The 23,587-nt window shown below is 31.4% G+C and overlaps 1 protein-coding gene across 1 annotated transcript; it reads left to right on the top strand.

Annotated features, from left to right (window-relative positions):
- si:ch211-183d21.1 (uncharacterized) lies at positions 1 to 21,975 on the top strand. Its single transcript, XM_051098314.1, has 13 exons — positions 1 to 175; positions 6,205 to 7,070; positions 8,045 to 8,225; positions 8,320 to 8,459; positions 8,827 to 9,074; positions 9,608 to 9,910; positions 11,437 to 11,713; positions 13,080 to 13,260; positions 13,370 to 13,530; positions 17,734 to 17,808; positions 17,895 to 18,044; positions 18,124 to 18,220; positions 20,965 to 21,975. The coding sequence occupies exons 2-13, from the start codon at positions 6,257 to 6,259 to the stop codon at positions 21,026 to 21,028; spliced, it is 2,691 nt and encodes an 896-aa protein (XP_050954271.1). The 5' UTR covers positions 1 to 175; positions 6,205 to 6,256; the 3' UTR covers positions 21,029 to 21,975.
- Positions 21,976 to 23,587: the final 1,612 nt, after the last annotated feature.

Below are 23,587 nucleotides of genomic sequence, written 5' to 3'. Positions count from 1 at the left end.
CTTTCTGGGAAGCAGGATTTATGTCTCCGGGAATGCGCGTGAATTCATCCAGATTCACCGCCCACACGCGGGTGGAAGAGACCGACCGGATCAGATCGGTTCCGCCGCACAGCAAAAGTTACTGAAACTTCTCAAAACACTTTCAAACCCTTTCAGCCGGGCGTCGGGCGTCACGGTAAGCAACACTTCTTCATTAAACCGCACAATATGCGATGATCTCACTGCGGTTTTTCTTCTCCCTTTTCTTTTCTTTGTCGTTTTCGCAGCGAGTCTGCTGGGGGTTTAAACTTAGTGTCGTTGCGAAATCGACTGTGTCTTTGTGATGGCTTTTAAGTATGTTAAATGCATTACATTTTCTCAGAAATGTAGATCTTGTAAGATAAGATGCTTTACAGAGTTTAACTCGGTCGTCACTTTTCTCTTTATATTTTCCACAAGTGTTACGCAAACTGGAGTGTGCAAAAAGTTGTTGTATGCGTCAACATAGTGTCCAAAAATCTGTAAACAATCCTTTAAATGCATGTTATGACGTCACGATAGATAATGATGTGTGTTTGCAATGGTATATTAGCGTACTACATACTATATTAGCTTAAAACAGTATGTAGGATGTTCAACATATGTGACGTAATTTCCAACCTAAGTTATCCAACTAATAACGGTTTATCATTGTATCTGAGGTGAAATATAAACATTTAGTGTGCTTAATTGTTGTCACATGACCTGAGAAACATGAATGTTTAATTAATCCACATGAAAATACTAGTTGTTCATGTAAAAATATCTCAGATGCAAATGCATGTATCAAGTCAGCACATTGCATTGCGTTGCATACTGCTCATGCAAATGTGTTGTGATTTTGCATATAGAAAAAGTGCACAGTATACATTACTGTTACTACAAAAGTATCAAGAGTAGCATGCTTTTCTGCAAAAATTCAGTAGATGTTTAAGATCTAGTTCTTTACTGCCATTGCAACAAAAAGATTATTTTTGTTTAATTATTTGCTGATTTAGGCTATAGAGTGTGACAATCAGAAAGTAAAAAATCCTGTTTGTTTTCTTCACAGGGGAATTTATTTTTTAACAATAACATAAATTCTTAAAGACAGATCTACTGTAAGCTGCAAGGTTTGTCAATTAATGGAATATGTCTGTTGTTAAAGCCATCAGGCAGCGTTATTTCAACATTTTTTATTAGATAGTCATGTTTATTAGTGGACCTTTTGATGAAAAACAACATTATCCATGATTATGAAGAAAAATCTCCACCAATGAGACAATCAGGACAAGCAAAAGAACACTTTAACGCTCAAACACTTTATGCGTATTTAAAATATATATTTTGTAATCAATTAATATATTGTTTCTAAATACAATCAGTATCTTTAAATCAGTAGTTTTTCCATTGTTTTTCATTTGATTATTCACAATCCTTCATTGGATTGTGGTCCTTTTATACCCTTTATACTTTTTTTACTTTTTCAAACCACTGTGAAAACCAAGACAGATAAAATAAAAAACAAAACAGGATGGACACTGTTGCACTTTACAGTGGTTTTTATTTGTTCTCCTTTCCAGCACGAATTGCCCTTTACCGAGTTTCTCAAACATGTATTCATGACTCATTTACAATGGTAATAGTCAGTAGTATACAGGATTTATTCATCAGTCACTGTAGTGCATGCTTGTGAAATAAGCTTTTTCTGAAACGTTCAGAGCACATGCTGTTTTTGTTGCTGTTTATAACTATGACCGAAGCTGGATTTTCTAAATTAATGGAGCCTGTGTCAGCTGATGTTCTTGAGGTCATCATATTGTTGCGTAAGTGCTTGGGTTTTTTTTTTTTGGGTGCCATAGTTCACACTTAACTGATGTTGAAGGACCACACTTCCTTCAGCTACTAAGAATATGCTACACCTAATAGTTTCCACTCCAAAAGTTTGTCATTTTTAAACACCTGGCTGGCTGGGTTCTTCACCGTATCTGTTAATACTGTCAACTAGTGTTAATTAGAGTAGAGAGTTAAGAGTTAGAGTTAAAGTATTTAAAATATCAGTTTTTATTTTAAAGGGACAGTTCATCTAAAACTGAAAATTCTGTCATTAATTTCTCACTCTTATGTCAATCCAAACCCATAAGACCTTTGTTCATCTTCGGAACACATATTAAAGGAGAAGTCCACTTCCAAAACATTGATTCACATTTAATGTACTCACCCCCTTGTCATCCAAGAAGTTCATGTCCTTCTTTCTTCAGTCGTAAAGAAATTATGTTTTTTGAGGAAAACATTTCAGCATTTTTCTCCATATAATGGACTGAAATGGTGCACCGATTTTTAACTTCCAAAATGCATTTTAAATGCAGCTTCAAACGATCCCAAATGTGTTTGTAAACGATCCCAGCCAAAGAAGAAGGGTCTTATCTACCGAAACGATCGGTTGTTTTCATAAACAAAATACAATTTAAATACATTTTAATCTCAAACGCTTGTCTTGCCTTTCTCTCCGTGAGCTCTGTGTATTCTGACTCAAGACGAAAAACTCCAATCGTATTTTCTCCCTCAACTTCAAAAATCATTTTAAAATCACTCTACATCGCTGCAGAAGTACCGACCCAGTCTTTGCAAAGTGAACATGCGAAGAAGATCAAACACCCTCGACAAAAAAGGTAAAACAGCGATATAGGACGATTTTGAAGTTGAGGGAGAATATGAGTTTTTTGATGTATCCTAACTGTCACGAACCGGAACAAAAACAGTCCAAGCAGAGTAAGACGAGACAAGCTTTTGGCATTAAAAGTATGTAAATTGTATCCTTTTTATTAAAATAACAGATCGTTACGCTACATAAGATGGGATCATTTACAACCGCATTTGGGATCGTTTGAAGCCACATTTAAACTGCATTTTGGAAGTTCAAAATTGGGAGACCGTATCAGTCCATTATATGAAGAAAAATGAAACATAATTTCTTTACGTCTGAAGAAAGTAAGACATGAACATCTTGGATGACAAGGCGGTAAGTAAATTATTTGTAAATTGTTGTTCTGGAAGTGGACTTCTCCTTTAAGATGTTGTTGAAATCCCAGAGCTATCCGAACATCCTTAGACAACAACACAACTAACTAGAGGTTGACCGTTGTATCGGTTTTGACGATTAGTCAGCACCGATAGTTGTTTGGCGGGACTATCGGTTATCGGCATACCGATACCGATAGTTTTTTCCGGGTTGGGTCCATTGTTGGAGCGGCTGAGAAGGTCGTCATTATACAGCAAAGTCCCGATAGTCTTTGTTATACAGCATGAGAGCAGCTTCTAGTGGCGGAAATCACTGACAGCACCTTCCGTTTGTTTAGACACGTGACACTGCGCGCTGCACAGAGCGGGACACTTCAAAGGCGGATTTAGAACGTCAACAACGAGACGGTGTGTGTAAAAGTGCATGTTTTCATGTCATTACTAAGTGATGAATTTGTTGACTAGATGCTGCAATAGTGGAGAAAGGACAGCAGTATGCTTTTGCCTGTTTAGTGCTCAAATAAAGTCTTGTAGACCGCCACTTGAATTGAACGTGACGCGTCCAGTGAGTGCGAGTTCTTCTAGACGCGGCGCTGCACTTTTGCCCATTGTGTGACAAACATATTTTTATATTTTGATTAGATAACCACAAATGTTCTAGAATAGAAGCAGTTAAATTGTGAAAGTACACAATATACATATGTATGCAATTTTAATACTATGGCCTTTAAAGATGGCTGTCTTTAGCTTGATTGTTGATGTAATGGTAACACTTTACAATATGAGTCCATTTGTAACATTAAGATTGATAAAAGCTGTAGAAAAGAAGTATTGTTTCTTGTTAGATTGTGCTAATTTCAGCATTTACTGATATATTTAAAAAATTTTAGCTGCTTTTGTTAACATTAATGAACAATGAACTAACTGTAATGATCAATATATAATTAATATTAATATTTTTATTCATTTAAAAAGTATGGTTCAGTAGGCTACTTTTTTTTTTTAAAACAGTAGAGCACTATTTATTTTCCATTCAGTATCCATTTTTAAAAAATCGGTATCGGCCAGTGTGGTCCAACCTAGTTATCGGTATCGGTAAAATCCATTATCGGTCGACCTCTACAACTGACACGTTAAAGTAAGTGTAGTTATGTGCTTTTGCCAAACATTTAGTTATGTAAAAACTTTAATATATACTATGGATCATACCTGTGAATACTGGTTCTTTGTGAGGTAATTTAAGATGCGCAGATGAACTGATGTAAGTACACCATCCCAAAGCACCAGTGTTATTTTAGAATTACTTATGCCATTATTATATTTATTAAATAGTTAGAATTAAATTTTATTTTTATGTGTTTAGTTATCATTTTAGATTTGGTTTAAGGTTTAGTCATTTTGTTAATTTTTATTTTAGTAGTTTAATTGTAAACACTTGAACAGTGTTAAAGCAGCTTAGTTCTGCAGGAAAGCCGCTGACCACTGAGAATCACACTTCAGAACTGCTAAAAATATGCCACTCTTAAATTTCTACCATCAGCTGTTTGGTTGCCAGCATTCTTCAAAATATATTATCTTCAGTGTTCAAGAAAAAAATAAATTAAAACAGGTTTATAACAACTTGTGGATGAGTAAATGACAACAGAGTTTTCTATTTTGGGTGAACTATCCCTTTAAGTTGACTAAAGTTGAAGATCTGGGTTGCCAGGTTTTCATAGCAAAACTAGCCCAGTTGCTTTTCAGGGGACCCCTTAGTAAAAATCGCGTTCAGGTGGGTAAAATTCACATTTAAACACTAAATATCATGTTATTTGGGTCGGTTCAACCCGCAGACGTGATAAACACCCACGCAATAGTGTGAAAGTAGTCCAATTCCACAGAAATAGACACAGATTTGGCAACACTGAGAACCACACTTTACAGCTGCTCAGAATATGCTACTCTTACATTTTTCAAATATTATCATTGTGTTAAACAATAAACTTGAGGAGGTAAAATACATATTTTTTTGGTGGGGTTTGCATTCTAGGGCTTTAATATCATGTTATTTGGGTTGCTTCAACCCACAGACATGATGAACAACCTGTGGCAATAGTGTTGAAATAGTCCAGTTCCGCACAAAAACCCCAGACTTGGCAAAACCACACTTTACAGTTGCTAAGAATATGCTACTTTTAATTTCCCTCCCCAAAACCACATTTATACACTTCTGACTGTTTTCCTGTGGCCAAAATTCATGAAATCATAATTCCTCTGAGGTCTGTTGCAAATTTTATTTTATTTTAGTAGAATTTATGAATTCATAATTCCTCTGAGGTCTGTTGCATATTTTATTTTATTATTTTATTTTATTTTTATTTTAGTAGAATTCATGAAATCATAATTCCTCTAAGGTCTGTTGCAAATGTTATTTTATTTTAGTAGAATTTATGAATTCATAATTATTCTGAGGTCTGTTGCATATTTTATTTTATTTTATTTTAGTAAAATTTATGAATTTATAATTCATCTGAGGTCTGTTGCATATTTTATTTTATTTTATTTTATTTTTATTTTAGTAGAATTCATGAAATCATAATTCCTCTGCGGTCTTTTGCCAATTTTGTTTTATTTTATTTTATTTTATTTTATTTTAGTAAAGTTCATGAATTTATAATTCCTCTGATGTCTGTTGCACATTATATTTTATTTTAGTAGAATTTATGAATTCATAATTCCTCTGAGGTCTGTTGCATATTTTATTTTATTTTTATTTTAGTAGAATTCATGAAATCATAATTCCTCTGAGGTCTGTTGCAAATTTATTTTATTTTATTTTAGAACCACACTTTACAGCTGCTAAGAATATACTACTCTATTTTAATAATTGCTGGTGGGTCAAACTAGTTCTTAAGACACGCGTCTTAACACAACAGCTATGTTTGTGCGACTGACCCTTGGTTTGGAGAGGTATGTTCTTCGTTATGATCCCTAGGGTTGTGTCAAATGAATATGGAGAGTAAAACATCTAGAAATAGTTTTGACGCGTTGGGTATTTTGATACCTTCCAGCTCACAGATAGTCCTTGAGTTTGGCACTATCTCAGCTACTGGCAAAGCAATGTCCAGATTTTGTGAAAACGAAACTTAATATGTTTTGAAAGTGATTGCATTCATCTGGAATGAATCTGCTGTTTTCCTTCCTCAGGTCCTTTTTCCATCAGTCCTTGTTTATTATGGTATGCTGAGAGTTTCTAGCCATGCGTGTGGAGCTGAATTTGCTGTGTGTGGCGTTAATGTGCGTTTTCAAGCTGACGAGTTCATGCTTGATGATCAGCGAGGTCAACTGTGACAATCCCAAACTGGACACTCAGGAATTTGTGGAGCTGTACTATGAAGGTACAAATCCTACTTCTCTGGATGGATACACACTTGTGTTCTACAACGGCAAAGGAGACTTTGCCTACCGGGTCATCGACCTGACTGGACACTACACGGATCAGCGAGGTTTCTTCGTAGTTGGCTCTTCCGAACTGACTCCCCGTCCCGCCATCTCTTTTCCACCCAACTCCGTTCAGAACGGGCCTGACGCCATCGCGCTCTACGGCCCCAACTGGGTGCCGGTTCCTGAAGGAGGAAACGTTTCAGGAGTGGGTTTGCTGGACGCCGTAGTGTACACTTCACGTAAATCCGTAGATGGCGCTGACGGCCTCGCGTCCGTGCTGACTCCCGGTTCGGTCCCGTACGTGGAGGATGAAGCAGCTCTGGAGGGGGACGAGTCCATTCAGCGCTGCTGGCAGTCCGAAAACCTGTGGACGTTCTACACCGGCCCGCCGACCCCCGCGTGGGTCAATCACTGCCCGCCGCCGACCCCTGCAGGTATTTGGATCAATGAAGTCGACCTTAGCGGGTCGGACTGGCGGGGTCACGTGGAGCTTAGCGTTGGCCAGGCAAACGGATCATTTTCTTTGGTGTTTTATGATGTTACTACGGATCTGATCAGCACGACTCTGGAGTTCAACGCAAAAGGGCCTGAAATATTCACCGTATCTGTGAATGCTGCAAGTTTATCAGGTAGTGTTGATTGGATATTGCAGATGAAGTAATTTAAGGACACTATTACAACACTTTTTTTTATTATTATTATGTGTGCTAGTATAGTATTTATTAATATTTTAAGTTAGCTTTTAGTTATAATTTTTAGGTTTTAATTTTTAAATTATTTTAAGATTTTTTTTTTCTTCTATGTGCTTTTGTCATTTTTCTTCATTTTGTTTTATATTTCTATATATATTTAATTAATTTAATCATTAATCATTTAGTTGCCAGCTCAACATTTCAGATTTTCATTAGAATTTTTAAGGTAAATGTTTCATCTAATATTTATATTTTATTTCAATTCCAATTAATGATTTTATAGTTTTCATCAGGTCACATCATTTACAAATCAAAATAAAAAAATATTTTGCAATTTTTAAAACCATTTTAAACACATTTTTCTTGGAATTGCATTATTTTTAGGACAAATATTCCCCTTTAAATTCTTGTTACTGTAATGTGACGAGAGAAAAACAGAAATAAATTATCAGAATAAATATCATCCTTATTTTATTTTATTTTATTTTATTTTATTTATTTGTTTTATTCTATTTTATTTTTATTTTATTATAGTATAATTCATGAGATCATAATTCCTCTGATATCTGATGCTCATTTTTATTTTATTTTTATTTTAGTAGAATTAAAATTCATAATTCATAAAGTTCATAATTACTCTGAGGTCTGTTGCACATTTTTATTTTATTATTATTTTTTTAAATATGCATTATTCATATTTAATTTTTCTCTCTCTGTCTATGAGGTATAATTATAAATTATAGTATATTATAATATATTATAGTATGCTACAGTGTATTTGGATTTTTCTTTCTTTCTTTTTTTTTTTTTTTTTTTTTGCAAATTATCGTTTATTTTTTAGCTTTTGATTTAGTGGTGAAATATGAATGTAATACTAAAATAATTTTGCTATTTAATATTTGATCCATCAGTGCCACAAAGTGCAGCACTGGCGTTGTATAAAGGCCCGGCATCTGCCTTCCCTAAGGACGGCCCCCTCAGCCACGAACAGCCAATCGATGCCTTTGTTTACAGTGACTCTACACACAAGCCCAGTGACAACCTCACAGAAACACTCGTCCCAGGGAGAAAACCTTTCATACTCGCAGACAGGTGATTAACATACGTGCCATAAAATGCAGAATATGCTTTACTGTGGCATATTTGTGTATTACAGTAGATGCTTATTCATAATTGTATGCTTTAGTTTCCTCACAGCAGGTCTTCATGTCAGTCGCTGTGGTGTTGCCGAATGGACAAGAGATCCAGGACTGTTTGTAGAAAGGCCTCGAAGTCCCGGAAAACCCAACGACTGCATTTGGTTTCAGTCTTGTCCGCTTAACATGAGTATGTCTTGATTTTTGTCCTTGATTTTGGGAAAATTAGCTTTCTCTTCCAAGCTAAAGGGACAGTTCACCTAAAATTTTAAATCCTGTCATCATTTACTTACCCCCAAGTTGTTTCAAACCTGTTTGAAGAACATTAGTAACCAAACAGTTGACGGTACCCATTGACTTCCATAGTATTTTTTTCCCATACTATGGGAGTCAATGGGTACCGTCAACTGTTTGGTTACCAACATTCTTCAAACAGGTTTGGAACAACTTCTGGAGTAAATGATGACAGGATTTACATTTTGGGATGAACTGTCCCTTTAAGGACACATTTTACGTGCCATCTCATGTTTTTAATTTCATCTGGCTTGTCGTTTCAGCCTCTTTTTCAGTGTCAGGACGGATCCAGCCCCCGATTCATAGCGACGTCGATTTCCTGCTTAATGAGATCAACACTGACTCACCAGGAGGAGCTGAAGACGAGGAGTTTATAGAGTTGTGGCATCCGTCTGGCTTCCGTATGTCGCTGGATTTCATCTGGCTGGTGATGATCAATGGACAGACTGGAATGGTGTACTATGAGCTGGAGCTGAATGGATATTACACGGATAATGACGGATACTTCCTGGTGAGCTGATGCAAAATCAGAGTCATGTGGCTGAATTACAGTTAGAGTATGTGTCATCTGTGAAAGAAAAGGCAATTAGCACTTTATGTATAAAGTTTGGGGTTGGTATGATTTATGAATGTGTTTGAAAGAAGACTTTTATGCTCACCAAGGCTGTATTTATTTTATTAAAAATACCATAAAATCAGTAAAATTGTGAAATATTATTACAATTTCAAAGAGCTGGGATCTATTTAAATATATTTACAAATGTAATTTATTTCTGTGATGCAAAGCTGAATTTTCAGCATCAGTACTCCAGTCTTCAGTGTCACATGATCCTTCAGAATTCATTCTAATATGCTGATTGTCTGTTTAGAATCTTGTTACTATTATCAATGTTAAAATTAAGATATAACTTGATACATTTGTTTCATGATTCTTTCATAAATAGAACTTTTGTAAATCTTTTGTAACATCACTTTTTGAATCAAAGTATCCATTTCTTTAAAAGCAGCTTACTGACCCCAAACTTTCTGATTTTGTTTTTCCAGATTGGCAGTTCGAAGTTCGGTCCTGACATTAGAATCCCGCCGAACACTATACAGAACGGGCCGGATGCCATAGTGTTGTATCGCAGCAAGTCTCCGCCCTCTAAGGAGGGTCAGAATATTCCCAAAAGCGGTTTGCTGGACGTGGTGGTTTACCGCACTCGTGGGTCTGATAAAAAGCTTTCGGAGCTAACGGAAGCGCTGACACCAGGACAGCTCCCTCTGCTGGAGGACATCAGCGCGTTGCCCGAAGATGAGACCCTCAGCCGATGTGGAACCAAGAGAGTCAATCTCAATGCTTTCAGGGTGAGATCCAGTGTTTTGTTCATGCACTTAATCTCATTGTACTACTGACTTGAGGAGACTTCAGGCAATATTTTATTTTATTTTATTTTATTTTAGTAGAATTCATGAATTTGTAATTTCTGTAAGGTCTGTTGCATATTTTTATTTTATTTAATTTTATTTTATTTTTTACATTTATTTTATTTATTGAATTCATGAAATGTTACACAATTTTTATTAATTTAATTTAATTTTATTATTGTTTTTTTTTTAATCTTATTTTATTTTAGTAGAATTCATGAATTCATAATTTCTGTAAGGTCTGTTGCATATTTTTATTGTATTTTATTTTAGTATAATTCATTATTCATCTGTGGTCTTATTTTTTTGTGGTCGTAATTCCTCTGAGGTCTATTGCACATTTGTTTTTTTTTTTATTTGAATAGAATTTGATTTTATTTTATTCTGCCTACTGTTTTATTAAATGTATTAAATATAATTTTTAGATTTTATTTTATTTTATTTTATTTATTATTATTATTATTATTATTTAATGTTTTTTATTTTATTTATTAAATTCATGAGTTCATAATTCCTGTAAGGTCTGTTAGACATTTTTATTTATTTTATTTTATTTTATTTCATTATTGTTTTTTTTTTTTATCTTATTGTATTTTAGTAGAGTTCATGAATTCGTAATTTCTGTAAGGTCTGTTGTACTTTTTTTTTTTTTTTTCATTTAATTGCAGTATAATTCATTATTCATCTGTGGTCTTATTTATTTTATTTTTTTATTTAATTTATTGTTTTTAATAGAATTAGATTTTATTTAATTTTATTCTGCGTACTGTTACACATTTTTATTTTATTTTATTATTGTTTTATATTATTTTATTTTATTATTTTATTTTAGGAGAATTCATTATTCCTCTGTGGTCTTTTTTTTGTTGTCTTCTTTTATTATCTTATTTTAGTAGTTTTTTTTTTTAAAAAATCATAATTCTATTCAATAGAGGTCTATTGCACATTTATTGTTTGATTTTATTTTGTTTGAATATAATTTAATTTTATTTTATTCTGCCTACTGTTTTATTAAATTTATTAAATTCAGTTTTTAGATTTTATTTTATTTTATTTTCAGTAGGTTTTTAAAATAATTCCTCTGAGGTCTATTGCACATTTATTTTTTTTAATCTATTGTATTTTTTTAATAGAATTTGATTTAATTTAATTTTATTCTGCCTACTGTTTTATTACATTTAAGAAATTCAATTTTTTACATTTGTATTACTTTTTTAATATATTAATGTAATATTTCATAAACTGTATAAGGCAATATTTTTCTAGCATTATTGCTGCAATTAAAATTAATTTGTTTATTTTTAAAAATTGTATTAAAGAAAAAAAATTGTTACGAAGCAAACATACTGTCAAGAGGAAACAGGAAAGTAAGTAGCCAATCAGGGGTTATTTTGTGATAATGACAGCTTTTTTAGGATTTAATGTCCATCCAGTGCATGTCATATTAACCTTCAATGTGTCCACAGGTCACTTCTCCCACACCAAGGAAGCAGAATAACTGTCCTCCCAAACCCACCATACCTCCGCCTCCTGATAGTCTTGTCATCAATGAATGGGGCGAGATCTCCAGGGTAAACCATTCACAGGGCACTTTATTTTTGGAGCTGAGCGGCCCGCCGTCAACTCCATTGAATGGACTTGTTGTGGTGTTTTTTGGAGAAGACAATATGGAACTGAGTGTCCCGCTCACTGGCAGCACAGGAAGCGACGGATTCTATCTGGTCACCAATGACTCTCGTGCAGGTGCGTGTGGTTGATCTGGAAATGTCTTCTTTGTGAGCCACTATTCTAGTGTATTAGTAAATAATCTATTATATACAGATCAGTAGTTTGGGAGTGTAATAGTATTGAGAACAACATAATTTGGTTTTTCCATATCCATGGAGACAGGAATGACTTCTGATGACTGGATCTTTCTCTTCAGTATTGTAGATACTCTATAAAAGTTATTTATTGTTTTATTTTATTTTGTTTGATTTATTTTATTTTAATAGAATTTTGTTTAATTTTAAACTCAAATTTCTTTTACTATTTTATTTTTATTTTATTCAGATTGTTATCAAAATTAATATTGTAATTATGTTTTAAATTTGTTATTTAAATTTATTTTTCTTTCTTTATTTTTTTTTGTTTGTTTGATTTAAACATTTTTTTAATTTTATTTAATCTTTTTTAATGATTTTATTTTATTTTTATTTATTTAATTTATTTTATTATTTTATTTATTCATTTAGAGTATTTAAGTTGTTTTAATTTTTAGTATTTAATTAAAAAAAAAAAATTATTTGATTGAAATTGTATTATTTGATTTTAAATGTTATTTTATTTCAATGTTTAATTTTTTAATTTAATTTATTGTATTTTTCATTATTTATATTTTTATTTATTTATTTATTATTTTGTTATTTATTATTTATTTTATTTTTAGTAGTTAATATTTAAGGTTTTAATTTTTTATTTTGATAATTTTAATTAGATTTAAAATGTTATTTTTTAAAATAAATATTTTTTCATTATTTTATTTACTTTTTGAAGTAGGATTTATTTTTAGTATTTAGTATTTTTATTATTTGATTTATTATTTTTTATTGTTATTGTATTTACATTTATTTGTCATTATTGTATTTTATTTTGAGTATTTAATTTTATTCATATTATTTATATTTAGTTATATTACTGTACATTTATTTATTTTATTTAAATGTATTGTTCATGTTCTTTTTTTTCTTTTTTTATTATACTTATGACTTATACTTTTAGATTATATTTTTATGTTTGTTATTTTATTTGATTTTAATCGTTTTATTTTTGTAACTTTATTGAAATTTGTTTTATTAATTTATTTGAACTTTTGCCTTAATTATGTGCTATGTTTAGTGTACTAGTGTGCTATTTGTTCTTCAAATTCTATTCAAAATTAGACTGACAAACATAATTTTTTCAAATGAAATTTGAAGCATAACTCGTCACCCCAAATAAAATATAAGAAATATATATAACGTTCTCTTTAGAAAGAAAATGAATTGTAATGTTACTTTGGACTTATGTTCTCTCTTTCAGTTAAATGGCAGTAAAATGAACTTGTTTGCTCATTCATGTGTTTGTGCAGATCAGGGTTTGCCAGAGTTTACCAAGGATGTGGGTGCAGTCATGTTGTGTTTTGAGGCGTCAGGATCAGGTTCTTGTGGGAATGACTCACGTCGTCTGGACTGGCTAGTTTTTTCCGACGACCCAAAGTTTCATCAAATTATCCACCACAACGAGACGTCCTTCGTATTCACATTCTTCGAGTTCGTTGGAGAGCTTTTTGAATGCTTTGAGTTTGTATAAATTTGAATACACCATACCTGCTGTTTCCATGCACATTACTACATGTCTGTTTTTTTTTAATGTGATCAGTGTGGGTTCTTTATCACGATGTGCATCAGACGGGCCACTTCTCTGGATCATATCCCAGGCGACGCCACGCCTGCCGAACCGCTGCCCGAGTCCCGCTTTCTCCAGCTCTGTGGATCTGTGCCTGCAGCCAGACAGCAACAATTGGCAGAGCGGATCAGGACGTAAGTGATTTTTAAAGGGATAATTGACGACTATTGGCATTTACCCAGCCTCATGTCGTTCCATATGTGGTCTGATGCCGTGTTTCCACCTAACACAAAATTATTTTGGAAAATCTTTAGACAGCGGAAAATAACAGTCCTGCATGTTGGGAAAAAAAATGCAAAAAAATGTTACTTCATTTGATGATGCCGAGTTCAAAAATATCAACAAAAACTTTCCATCATGTACAGCTTTTTTTTCATAAAAATAAGAATGAAAAAATGTCTTTGCTGCTGATTAAAAATTCTAAGTATATTTAATTTCCATCAAAAACCCTAAATGCATTACACATATTTGAATAAAATTACAGTGCTAAACACACGTTATCACATGCAATGTTTGTGGGAAACGTTAAAGTAGGTTTTTCTCATGCCAACCAGTTCATTTGTTACATAACAGTTCAAGAATTCTGTTTATGGCAAACACTCTATACATGCACCAACATGAGAAACACTCCCAGAGAAAATGACAAATGACTCACGGTCGAGGTTGATTGTTTGGTTTTGAATGAAATGTATTTCTTTTATATTGTCCTTCAGGTTGTCTTTTTACTGCGTGTGAAATGACAGGGTTCCCACAGTCCTGAAACGTTGATTTGTATGCCATCGAAGTCATCAAAAATAATTCAGTCTTATAAAGTCAGTGAAAAGTCATGTATACATGGAAATAGTCGATATGCGCTTGAGTTCCAATTTTTTAAAATTGATTTAAACTGATCAAAAGTGACAGTTAAGACATTTATGTTACATAAGATTCTATTTTGTTCTAGATTCTATTTTAAACTTGATTTAAAACAAAAGTTCGTCAACACAAACTTTGAAGTTGGCTTGAGAAAGCCTGACCAGAAAGCTTTAAAAAGTGAAATAGATTCATGTTTAAAATAGTTTTATAGATAGATAGATAGGTAGATAGCATGTTGCTAGCATGTTTCTAAGATGATTAGTATGTTTCTACCATGATTAGCAAGTTACTAGCATGTTGCTAGCATGTTTCTAAAATGATTAACATGTTACTAATGTGTTGCTAGCATGTTGTTAGCATGATTGTCATGTTGTCACCATGTTTCTTGTATGATTAGAATGTTGTTAGCATGTTTCTAGCATGATTGCCATGTTGTAACATGTTTTTAACATGATTAGCATGTTGTTAGCATATTTCTGTTAGCATGTTGTGGCCTGTTTTTAACATGATTACCATGATGTTAGTATGTTTCTAGAATGATTAACATGTTGCTAGCATGATTAGCATGTTGTTAGCATGATTATCATTTTTTCAACATGTTTCTAGCATGATAAACATGTCACTAACATGTTGCTAACATGTTTTAACATGATTAGCATGTTAACATGTTTCTAGAATGATTAGCAAGTTACTAGCATATTGCTAGCATCATTCACGTTACTAACGTTTTGTTAGCATGATTAGCATGTTGTTAAAATGTTTCTTGCATGATTCACATTGTTAGCATGTTGACAGCATGTTTTTATTATGATTCACATGTTGTAGCATGTTTTAACATGATTAGCATGATGTTAGTATGTTTCTTGAATGATTAGCAAGTTACTAACATGTTGTTAACATGATTAGCATGTTTCTAGCATGTTGTTAGCTTGATTGTCATGTTGTCACCATGTTTCTTGTATGATTAGAATGTTGTTAGCATGTTTCTAGCATGATTACCATGTTGTACCATGTTTTTAACATGATTAGCATGTTGTTAGCATATTTCTGTTAGCATGTTGTGGAATGTTTTTAACATGATTACCATGATGTTAGTATGTTTCTAGAATGATTAACATCTTGCTAGCATGATTCAACATGCTATCATTTTTTCAACATGTTTCTAGCATGATAAACATGTCACTAACATGTTTTAACATGATTAGCATGTTGTTAACATGTTTCTAGAATGATTAGCAAGTTACTAGCATATTGCTAGCATGATTTACATGTTACTAACGTTTTGTTAGCATGATTAGCATGTTGTTAAAATGTTTCTTGCATGATTCACGTTGTTAGCATGTTGATAGCATGTTTTTATTATGATTCACATGTTGTAGCATGTTTTAACATGATTAGCATGATGTTAGTATGTTTCTAGAATGATTAACATGTTGCTAGCATGATTAGCATGTTTCTAGCATGTTGTTAGCTTGATTGTCATCTTTTCAACATGTTTCTAGCATGATTAACATGTCACTAGCATGTTGTTAGCATGTTTTAGCATGATTGTTATGTTGTTAACGTTTCTAGGATGATTAGCATGTTACTAGCATGTTACTAACATGCTGCTAACATGATTAGTTTTTTAGTGATTAGTATGTTGTTAGCATGTTTTGTAGCATGATTAGCTTGTAGCATGTTTTTAACATTAGTATGTTGTTAATATGCTTATGGAATGAGTTACTAGCATGTTGCTAGCATGTTTTTTACCATGATTAGCGTGTTGTTAGCATGTTTCTAGAATGATCAAGTTACTAGCATGTTTCTAACATGATTTGCATGTTGTTAACATGTTTCATGTTTCTAGCATGGTTAGCATGTTGCTAGCATGTTTTTACCATGATTAGCGTGTTGTTAGCATGTTTCTAGAATGATCAACAAGTTACTAGCATGTTTCTAACATGATTTGCATGTTGTTAACATGTTTTTTGCATGGTTAGCATGTTGCTAGCATGTTTTTACCATGATTAGCATGTTGTTAGCATGTTTCTAGAATGATCAACAAGTTACTAGCATGTTTCTAACATGATTTGCATGTTGTTAACATGTTTCATGTTTCTAGCATGGTTAGCATGTTGCTAGCATGTTTTAGCATGATTAGCATGCTACTAGCATGTTTCTAACATGATTAACATGTTAATAGCATGTTGCTAGTATGATTAGCATGCATAACATAGTTAGCATGTTTTAAACATGATTAGCATGATTCTAGCATGTTTCTACCATGATCAGCATGTTGCTTTTAACATTGATTTTAACATTAGCATATTGATCGTATATTGTTAGCATGATTTAAAGGGGTCATCGGATGCAAACTTCACTTTTTCATGTTGTTTGAACATTAATGTGTGTTGGCAGTGTATGTACACATCTACCCTATAATGATAAAAATCCATGCAGTGGTTTTTAATTAATCTGGTGTGGCGTCACACCGACAGAGGCCGCTCCCATGATAATTGATTGACATGAGCGTCTTACCTCAGATCAGCTGTAACAGTCCGACCTCCATTGTTTTGATGCCGGAGCAGGGATGTAAATTAGACAAGAATATCTCCGATTGAGCGATTGAGGTGTTGTGTTGCTGGATGTAATAATGAACATAGTGGTCGTCATTTACTCCTGACATCTGAGCTGCTAAGGATGCAGTGGATTATGTTTGTTTGTGAAGGGAATGCACCTCCCGATCTACATATATCCGCCTATGTTTGCGCGAATCATTCATGATCCAGCTTCACCTACAGCAGACGTGAGTATAAGGGGTTTTCTTATGAATCTTTGCGATCGCCTTTCCTTGTAACGTGGTAGTTAGGAAGTTTAGTGGCTAAACGCGGCTAAAGTAAACAAGCTCGTCACTCCACAGAGAGAAGAGAGGGGCGGGGCGAGCAGAGCTCATTTGCATTTAAAGGAACAATCCCTCAGAATGAGATGATTTTTGCAGAGCTCATTTTGACAAGGTAAAAAGGGTGTTGTTTTACAAAACCATTGAGAATTTTTAATCAAAGTATATTAGAGACTTTTCATTAAGACCCTAGACAATCATATCAAAATGGGCATCCGATGACCCCTTTAACACATTGCTAGCATGTTTGAGCACATTTACAACATGATCATGTTGCTAACTTGAATTAGTACATTGACAGCATGTCTTAAGCTAGTTGTTAGGCTTGATAGTTGGAATTGAAGTATATATTGACTCTTTCCATTTATATGTGACTTTTTAGTTATTTGAAATATTACTATTTTTACTGCAGTTTGGTGAATGTGAGATTGAAGATGGAATGTTTTACTGTAATGTTTGCGGCCTTAAAATGATCACGCATTCTGCGCTTTTCTCTTTTTATTGGGCACTTGATGTCAGGTGCATCCAAAATGTACTTTTCTAATTAAAATCAAACAATAAAAGTACTTAATCCTATCTGAATTATGCGTTTCTCTCTCAGATTGTGGCCAGGAGGAGTTTGCTGTTTTATTAGAGCAGTCGTGTGAGTGTGGGATCTCAAGTTTGCATGTTAAAGGTAAGACACTTTAAAATGCAAATCAGTGGTGTTAAAATGAAATGATCTGGTAATGAGTATTATTTCTGGTCTTTTCTCCATGTGAGGTGTGAATGTGTCTTGTAAGGCGGGTCGGTTGTACGCACAGGGGCCTGTTCTTGCTGTTTCTGGCGAACAGAGGGATCAAATCACTGAGACTATTGAAAAGGACAACAAGCTATTGTGTTCAGGTGAACAGGAGCGACAGGTTCATGGAGGTACAGGACTCACATATACACGTTAATCTTACCGTATGTAATGCTGTTATGGAAGTTCACGGTGTGTTTGTATGTCCAGCGGGGTCGTCGGTCGCGCTGCAGGTCGGGCTTGTGCTCGCGGCGCTCCTGCTGTTCGCTCTGGGAGCTGCACTGTTTGTCTACTTGTACAAAAAAAGGTAAGGACTGAGTCCTCAGTTTGTGTGCTTTGCAAGAAGGTATCTGTGGTGATTTTATATTTAGGTATTAAATTGCTTTAATTTCATTTAATTTAATTTAATGAAACCTATGTACTATTTAAACATAGTTCTGCTTTTTTAAATATTAAAGTATTATCAAAAGTTTAAAAATAGTATATAGAAAAAAGTTTTAGATATCATGATATTTATATCAATTAATAAATTGAATTACTATTAAAATACATTTAAAAATAGTTCAACAATTTTTTAAAAAAATAATAAATAATGTTTATTTATGCAAATTGCTAAATTGTTTTGATATCAACGTACAATTTTTTTGAAAAATGTTTTGTGCCAAGTAATTGAATTAGTGTAAGTATACCATTTTATTTATGCCAGGTAATATCAGTATACCGTTAAAAAGTAATTCTACTTATTTTAATTTTTAATATTAAATCATTTCTAATTGTCAATTAATAAATTGAGTTACAGTTAAAAAATGAACTTTTTCAGCTTTTTTCTATTTATTTTTAAACATTAAATTGTTTATGCAAAGTGATAATTTGAATTTATCTCAATATACTGTTAATGTCCTTCAGAATGTTAAATAATAATAATATTTATTTATGCCATGTAATAAGTTGAATTAAATAATAATAATAACATTTCTTTTATGCCAATTAATGTAGTTCAATTTATTTTATCTTTTTAAATATTAATTATTATTTATGCCAGTAAATGTAATTAATATTAAAATACAGTTTTAGTTATGCCAATTGATAAACTGAGTTAATATCTGTATACAATTTAAAAGTAATTCAATTTATTTTGTTTTTTTAAATACAAAATTATTTTTATTTATGCCAATTAATAACTTGAATTAATATCAAAATAAAATTATTTTAACTTTTAAAATATTTTTATATCAAAATACAGTTTTATTTATGACTATTAATAAATTAATATCAGTATAAACCTAATATATAGTTTAAGCCTAATTCAACTTGTTTTATTTTTTAAATATTAAATCATTTTTATATATGCCATTTAATAAATTAAGTTCATATCAGAATAGTTTAAAATAGTTTAACATTTTCTATTTGATTTTTAAAAATTATATTGTTTATGAAAATTGATAAGTTGAATTGATATAAATATACTGTTAATGTTCTTCAAAAATAGTATTTCTGCCAAGTAGTAAGTTAAATTAAGTATAACATTTCATTTATGCCAATTAATATCATTGTACAGTTTAAAAGTAGTTCAACTAATTTTAATTTTTAAATATTAATTAAATGTTATTTATGCCAATACCTAAGGACTTGTTTTAGACTTGTTTCTTCTTTTACAGTTTCTTTCAAAAGTAAATTTAAAGAATCTTTTATAGAATTTTATGTACACTTTCTTTTATAATTGCTTTATTTAATTTTTTGTATTGTGTACTACTGTAAATCAAATAAATGTATTTAATATCAGAATACAGTTTTGTTCATGCCAATTAATAAATCAAATTAATAGAGAAATACAGTTTGAAAAAGTTTACATTTTTCTATTTTAGTTTTTATCAAATATTAAATTATGCACATTGATAAATTGAACTGATTATAAATATACTGTTAACGTCCTTCAAAATGTTATATATGCAAAGTAATAAATTGAATTAAGTATGCAGTTTTATTTCTGCCAATTAATATCAGTATACAGTTCTTTTATTTTTTAGATATTATCAAAATATTATCAAAATACACTGTAAAAATTGTTCAACTTTTACAAAAGTAGTTCAACTTATTATTAAATGATTTTATTTTTAAATATTAAATATATAAAATTAAAATATAAAATAAAATTATATAAAATTATTTTTAATAATTAAATTAATTGACCATACTCCTCTTAACACACAAAATGCTGAAAAAAGAAAATTAATATACAGTATTCCACATTTGAGAAGTACAACCGTAGTCTTTTAGATGATTAATGCTTAATGATTAATTTTTTTTAATGATGTGAAAGTTGCTTTGGCTCACCAGGGATGCATTTATTTGAATAAAAATTACAATTACAAACAACAATATTATGAAATATTATTACAATTTAAAATAACCATTTTCTATTTGAACACATTTTAAAATGTAATTTATTTCTATGATGCAAAGTTAAATTTTTAGCATCATTACTCCAGTCTTGAGAGTCACATGATCCTCAGAAATCATTCTAATACCAATTCAGGATTCTTTGAAAACTAGAATGCATCCTTGACCCCAAATTGACCCTATTTATTCATTTATTTAAAGATCTGTATCATTTTGTCAGTTAAATTCTTTCAATGTCTCTTTTCTCTTCCTGTTCTTTCATCAGCACTTCCTGTCCTGTCTGTGTCAGTTGCATCTTCTTAAGCCAAAGTCACACATATAATAGCCTGCATTGACTTTTATCATTTTTTCCCCCTCTTTTTTGCATATGCATTTTCTTTGCCCATGCATGACCTTAGGCAGTAAAACCACAGAGTTCTTTTTTAAGTACATTGGAATATCATGGTAAATACTACGGTACCATGAATATGATATGATCATCATTTTGTACCATGGTATGTATCTAATTTATAATGCATTTACAGTCTTTGCTGTGGGATCAGCCCATTTGTAGGATAAATGCACTCTTGTGCATCTGCAGCTTTTTTAAAAAAAACACATTATATTATGTTCAAATGCATTTCAGCTCATGTATGTGTGATCTTTTGGCAGGCGCCCTGCTGACTACCTCTCCATGCAGCTGAGCGAACAGGCCGAGACGCCGCTCGATCTCTAATGTGTGTGTGCGTGAGCGTGCGTGCGAGTGTGAATGAATTTACGCAGGATCATGAGCACTTGAGTGGTTGTTTGTTTGTTTGTTTGTTTGTTTGTTTGTTTTATAAAGATGACTGTGTTTTACTATAGATGAATGCAGGCTCACGGTTTTATCAAAATCACTGACTATGCAATGAAAATATTCTGTTTGATCTCTTCAGCATTTTATCAAATGTTCCAAAAATCATCATGACTGCAGTTATTTGCCATACAGAGTCTTTCCTCCTTCATGAGTCATTCTGCAGGTGTTGTGTGTGTTTTATGTTTACAGATTGTCTTTTATGCATCTGCACAGTATTATCAGTTGTTCTCAGGGTCGTCAGATCAGCGTTTGTGTGCAGTAAAGAGCATCTGACCACAGACGCATTTCAGTGCGTAGAACTAGTGTGCCATTACGGTAAGACAGAGCAAAAAAAACATGACCTTAAGTACAGTTTGCGCAATTGAATTTCCATTCTCAGTTGTTTAGTGATCTTTATTGAACAGCCCGTTATTTAGATATTAGAGTGTCTTTTGTCACCTAACTGTCGTTGTAGACCTGGCAGTGCTCGTGACACTGAACTTTAAGGACCAGTCAAGACAGTCAGCTCAGCAGTTTTCAAGACGTAGAACAGAAAGTCCCACACAGGAAATAAAGGGTCGAGAAGACAAGGTATAATGCCGATTGCTATTTTTGTCAGAGTAGAAGTGTAGAATAGCAATTGTGTTCCATTATGTTCGTTTTTGAAGGGGCTTTTATTTTTGTTTTTTTGCAGTTTTGCATTTTCACTGGTTCCTCATATGGTTTTTAATGTAATTGATTATTGATTTAGTCTTTCACCTTTGACTTTGATCCGTCTTATGTACATTTGGCAGAGGAAATGTTATAAAATGCAATACAATCACAATAAATGTTTCTTTTTTTGTTAATATTGAATGTGTGTTTATTTTATTTTATTTAGCTATAACAATATACAGTTAATATCCTTCAAAATGTTAAAAAGCTTTTATTAATGGCAAATAATAAATAGAATTAATACAATATATGCAGTTTTATTAATGACTTGTGTACACACACACACACACACACACACACACACATATATATATATATATATATATATATATATATATATATACATACACACACACACACACACACACACACACACACACACACTTACATATCAAAATACAGTTAAAATGTTTTTCTGTTTTATTTTTAAATGTTAAATTGTTTATGCAAATCGATAAATTGAATTGTTATCAGTGTACTGTTAATGTCCTTCAAAATGTTAAATAAGTTTTATTTATGCCAATAAATACATTTAATTAATAGTCAGTCTTGTGTACGTTTGGCAGAGAAAATTTTCTAAAATAATACAATCATAATAAATGTTTCTTTTTGTTAATATTAAATATGTGTGTGTTTATATAATTTTATTTATCTATATCAATATACAGTTAATATCCTTCAAAATGTTAAAAAAAGTTTTTATTAATTCCAAATAATAAATTAATATATATATATATATATATATATATATATATATATATATATATATATATATATATTTATATTTACTATTTTTTTTTTATTATATTTTTTGCCAATAAATACATTTAATTAATAGTCATAATAATTATGTATGTTTGACAGAGGAAATTTTCTAAAATAATATGATCACATTAAATGTTTCTTTTTGTTAATATTAAATATTAAATATGTTTGTGCTTATTTAATTTTATTTATTTATGTTAATATATGGTTAATATCCTTCAAAATGTTAAATTGTTTTTATTTATGGCAAATAATACATTGAATTAATACAATATATGCAGTTTTATTAATGCCATTTATAAAGTGAATTAATATCAGTATACCATTTTATTTATTGCAGGTTAATATCAGTATACATTTTTTTCCCCCAGTATTTTTTTTTTTTATGCCAGTTAATAAATTGAATATCCAAATGCAGTTAAAATGTTTGTTTTCTGTTTTATCTTTAAATATTAAATTGTTTATGCAAACTAATACATTTAACTGATATCAATATAATGTTAATGTCCTTTAAAATGTTAAACAAGTTTTATTTATGGCATGTAATAAATTGAATTAAGTATACAGTTTTATTATAATTTAATTTATATGCCAAGTAATATCAGTATACACATTAAAAAATAGTTCAACTTATTTTTTAAATATTAATTAATTTGTATTATTACTTATGCCAATAAATACATTTAATTAATAGTCAGATTTGGCAGAGGAAATTTTCTAAAAAAAAATACAATATTTTTGTTAATATTGTATATGTGTGTGTTTATGAAATTAATTTCTCTATTATTTATTTATAATATATACATTATTATTCAAAGTGTTGGGGTTGATATAATTTTTTTAATGATGTGAAAGTCGCTTTTTGAATAAAAATTCAGTAAAAACAACAATATTATGAAATATTATTACAAAATTAAAATAACAGTTTTCTATTTTAATACATTTTAAAATGTAGTTTATTTTTTTGATGCAAAGTTGCAT

The sequence above is a fragment of the Labeo rohita genome, chromosome 24 (genome assembly GCF_022985175.1).
Source record: "Labeo rohita strain BAU-BD-2019 chromosome 24, IGBB_LRoh.1.0, whole genome shotgun sequence".
Lineage (NCBI taxonomy): Eukaryota > Metazoa > Chordata > Actinopteri > Cypriniformes > Cyprinidae > Labeo > Labeo rohita.
The sequence above is the reverse complement of the archived record's forward strand: the minus strand, read 5'-3'. Positions and strand labels throughout refer to the sequence as shown.

Bases quoted from the DNA above. Each gene is read 5' to 3' on its own strand.
- si:ch211-183d21.1 (XM_051098314.1), top strand. From the start codon at position 6,257: ATGCGTGTGGAGCTGAATTTGCTGTGTGTGGCGTTAATGTGCGTTTTC. The intron at 8,226-8,319 runs GTGATTAACATA...TGTATGCTTTAG, and splicing joins CCTTTCATACTCGCAGACAG to TTTCCTCACAGCAGGTCTTC. The intron at 18,221-20,964 runs GTAAGGACTGAG...ATCTTTTGGCAG, and splicing joins GTCTACTTGTACAAAAAAAG to GCGCCCTGCTGACTACCTCT.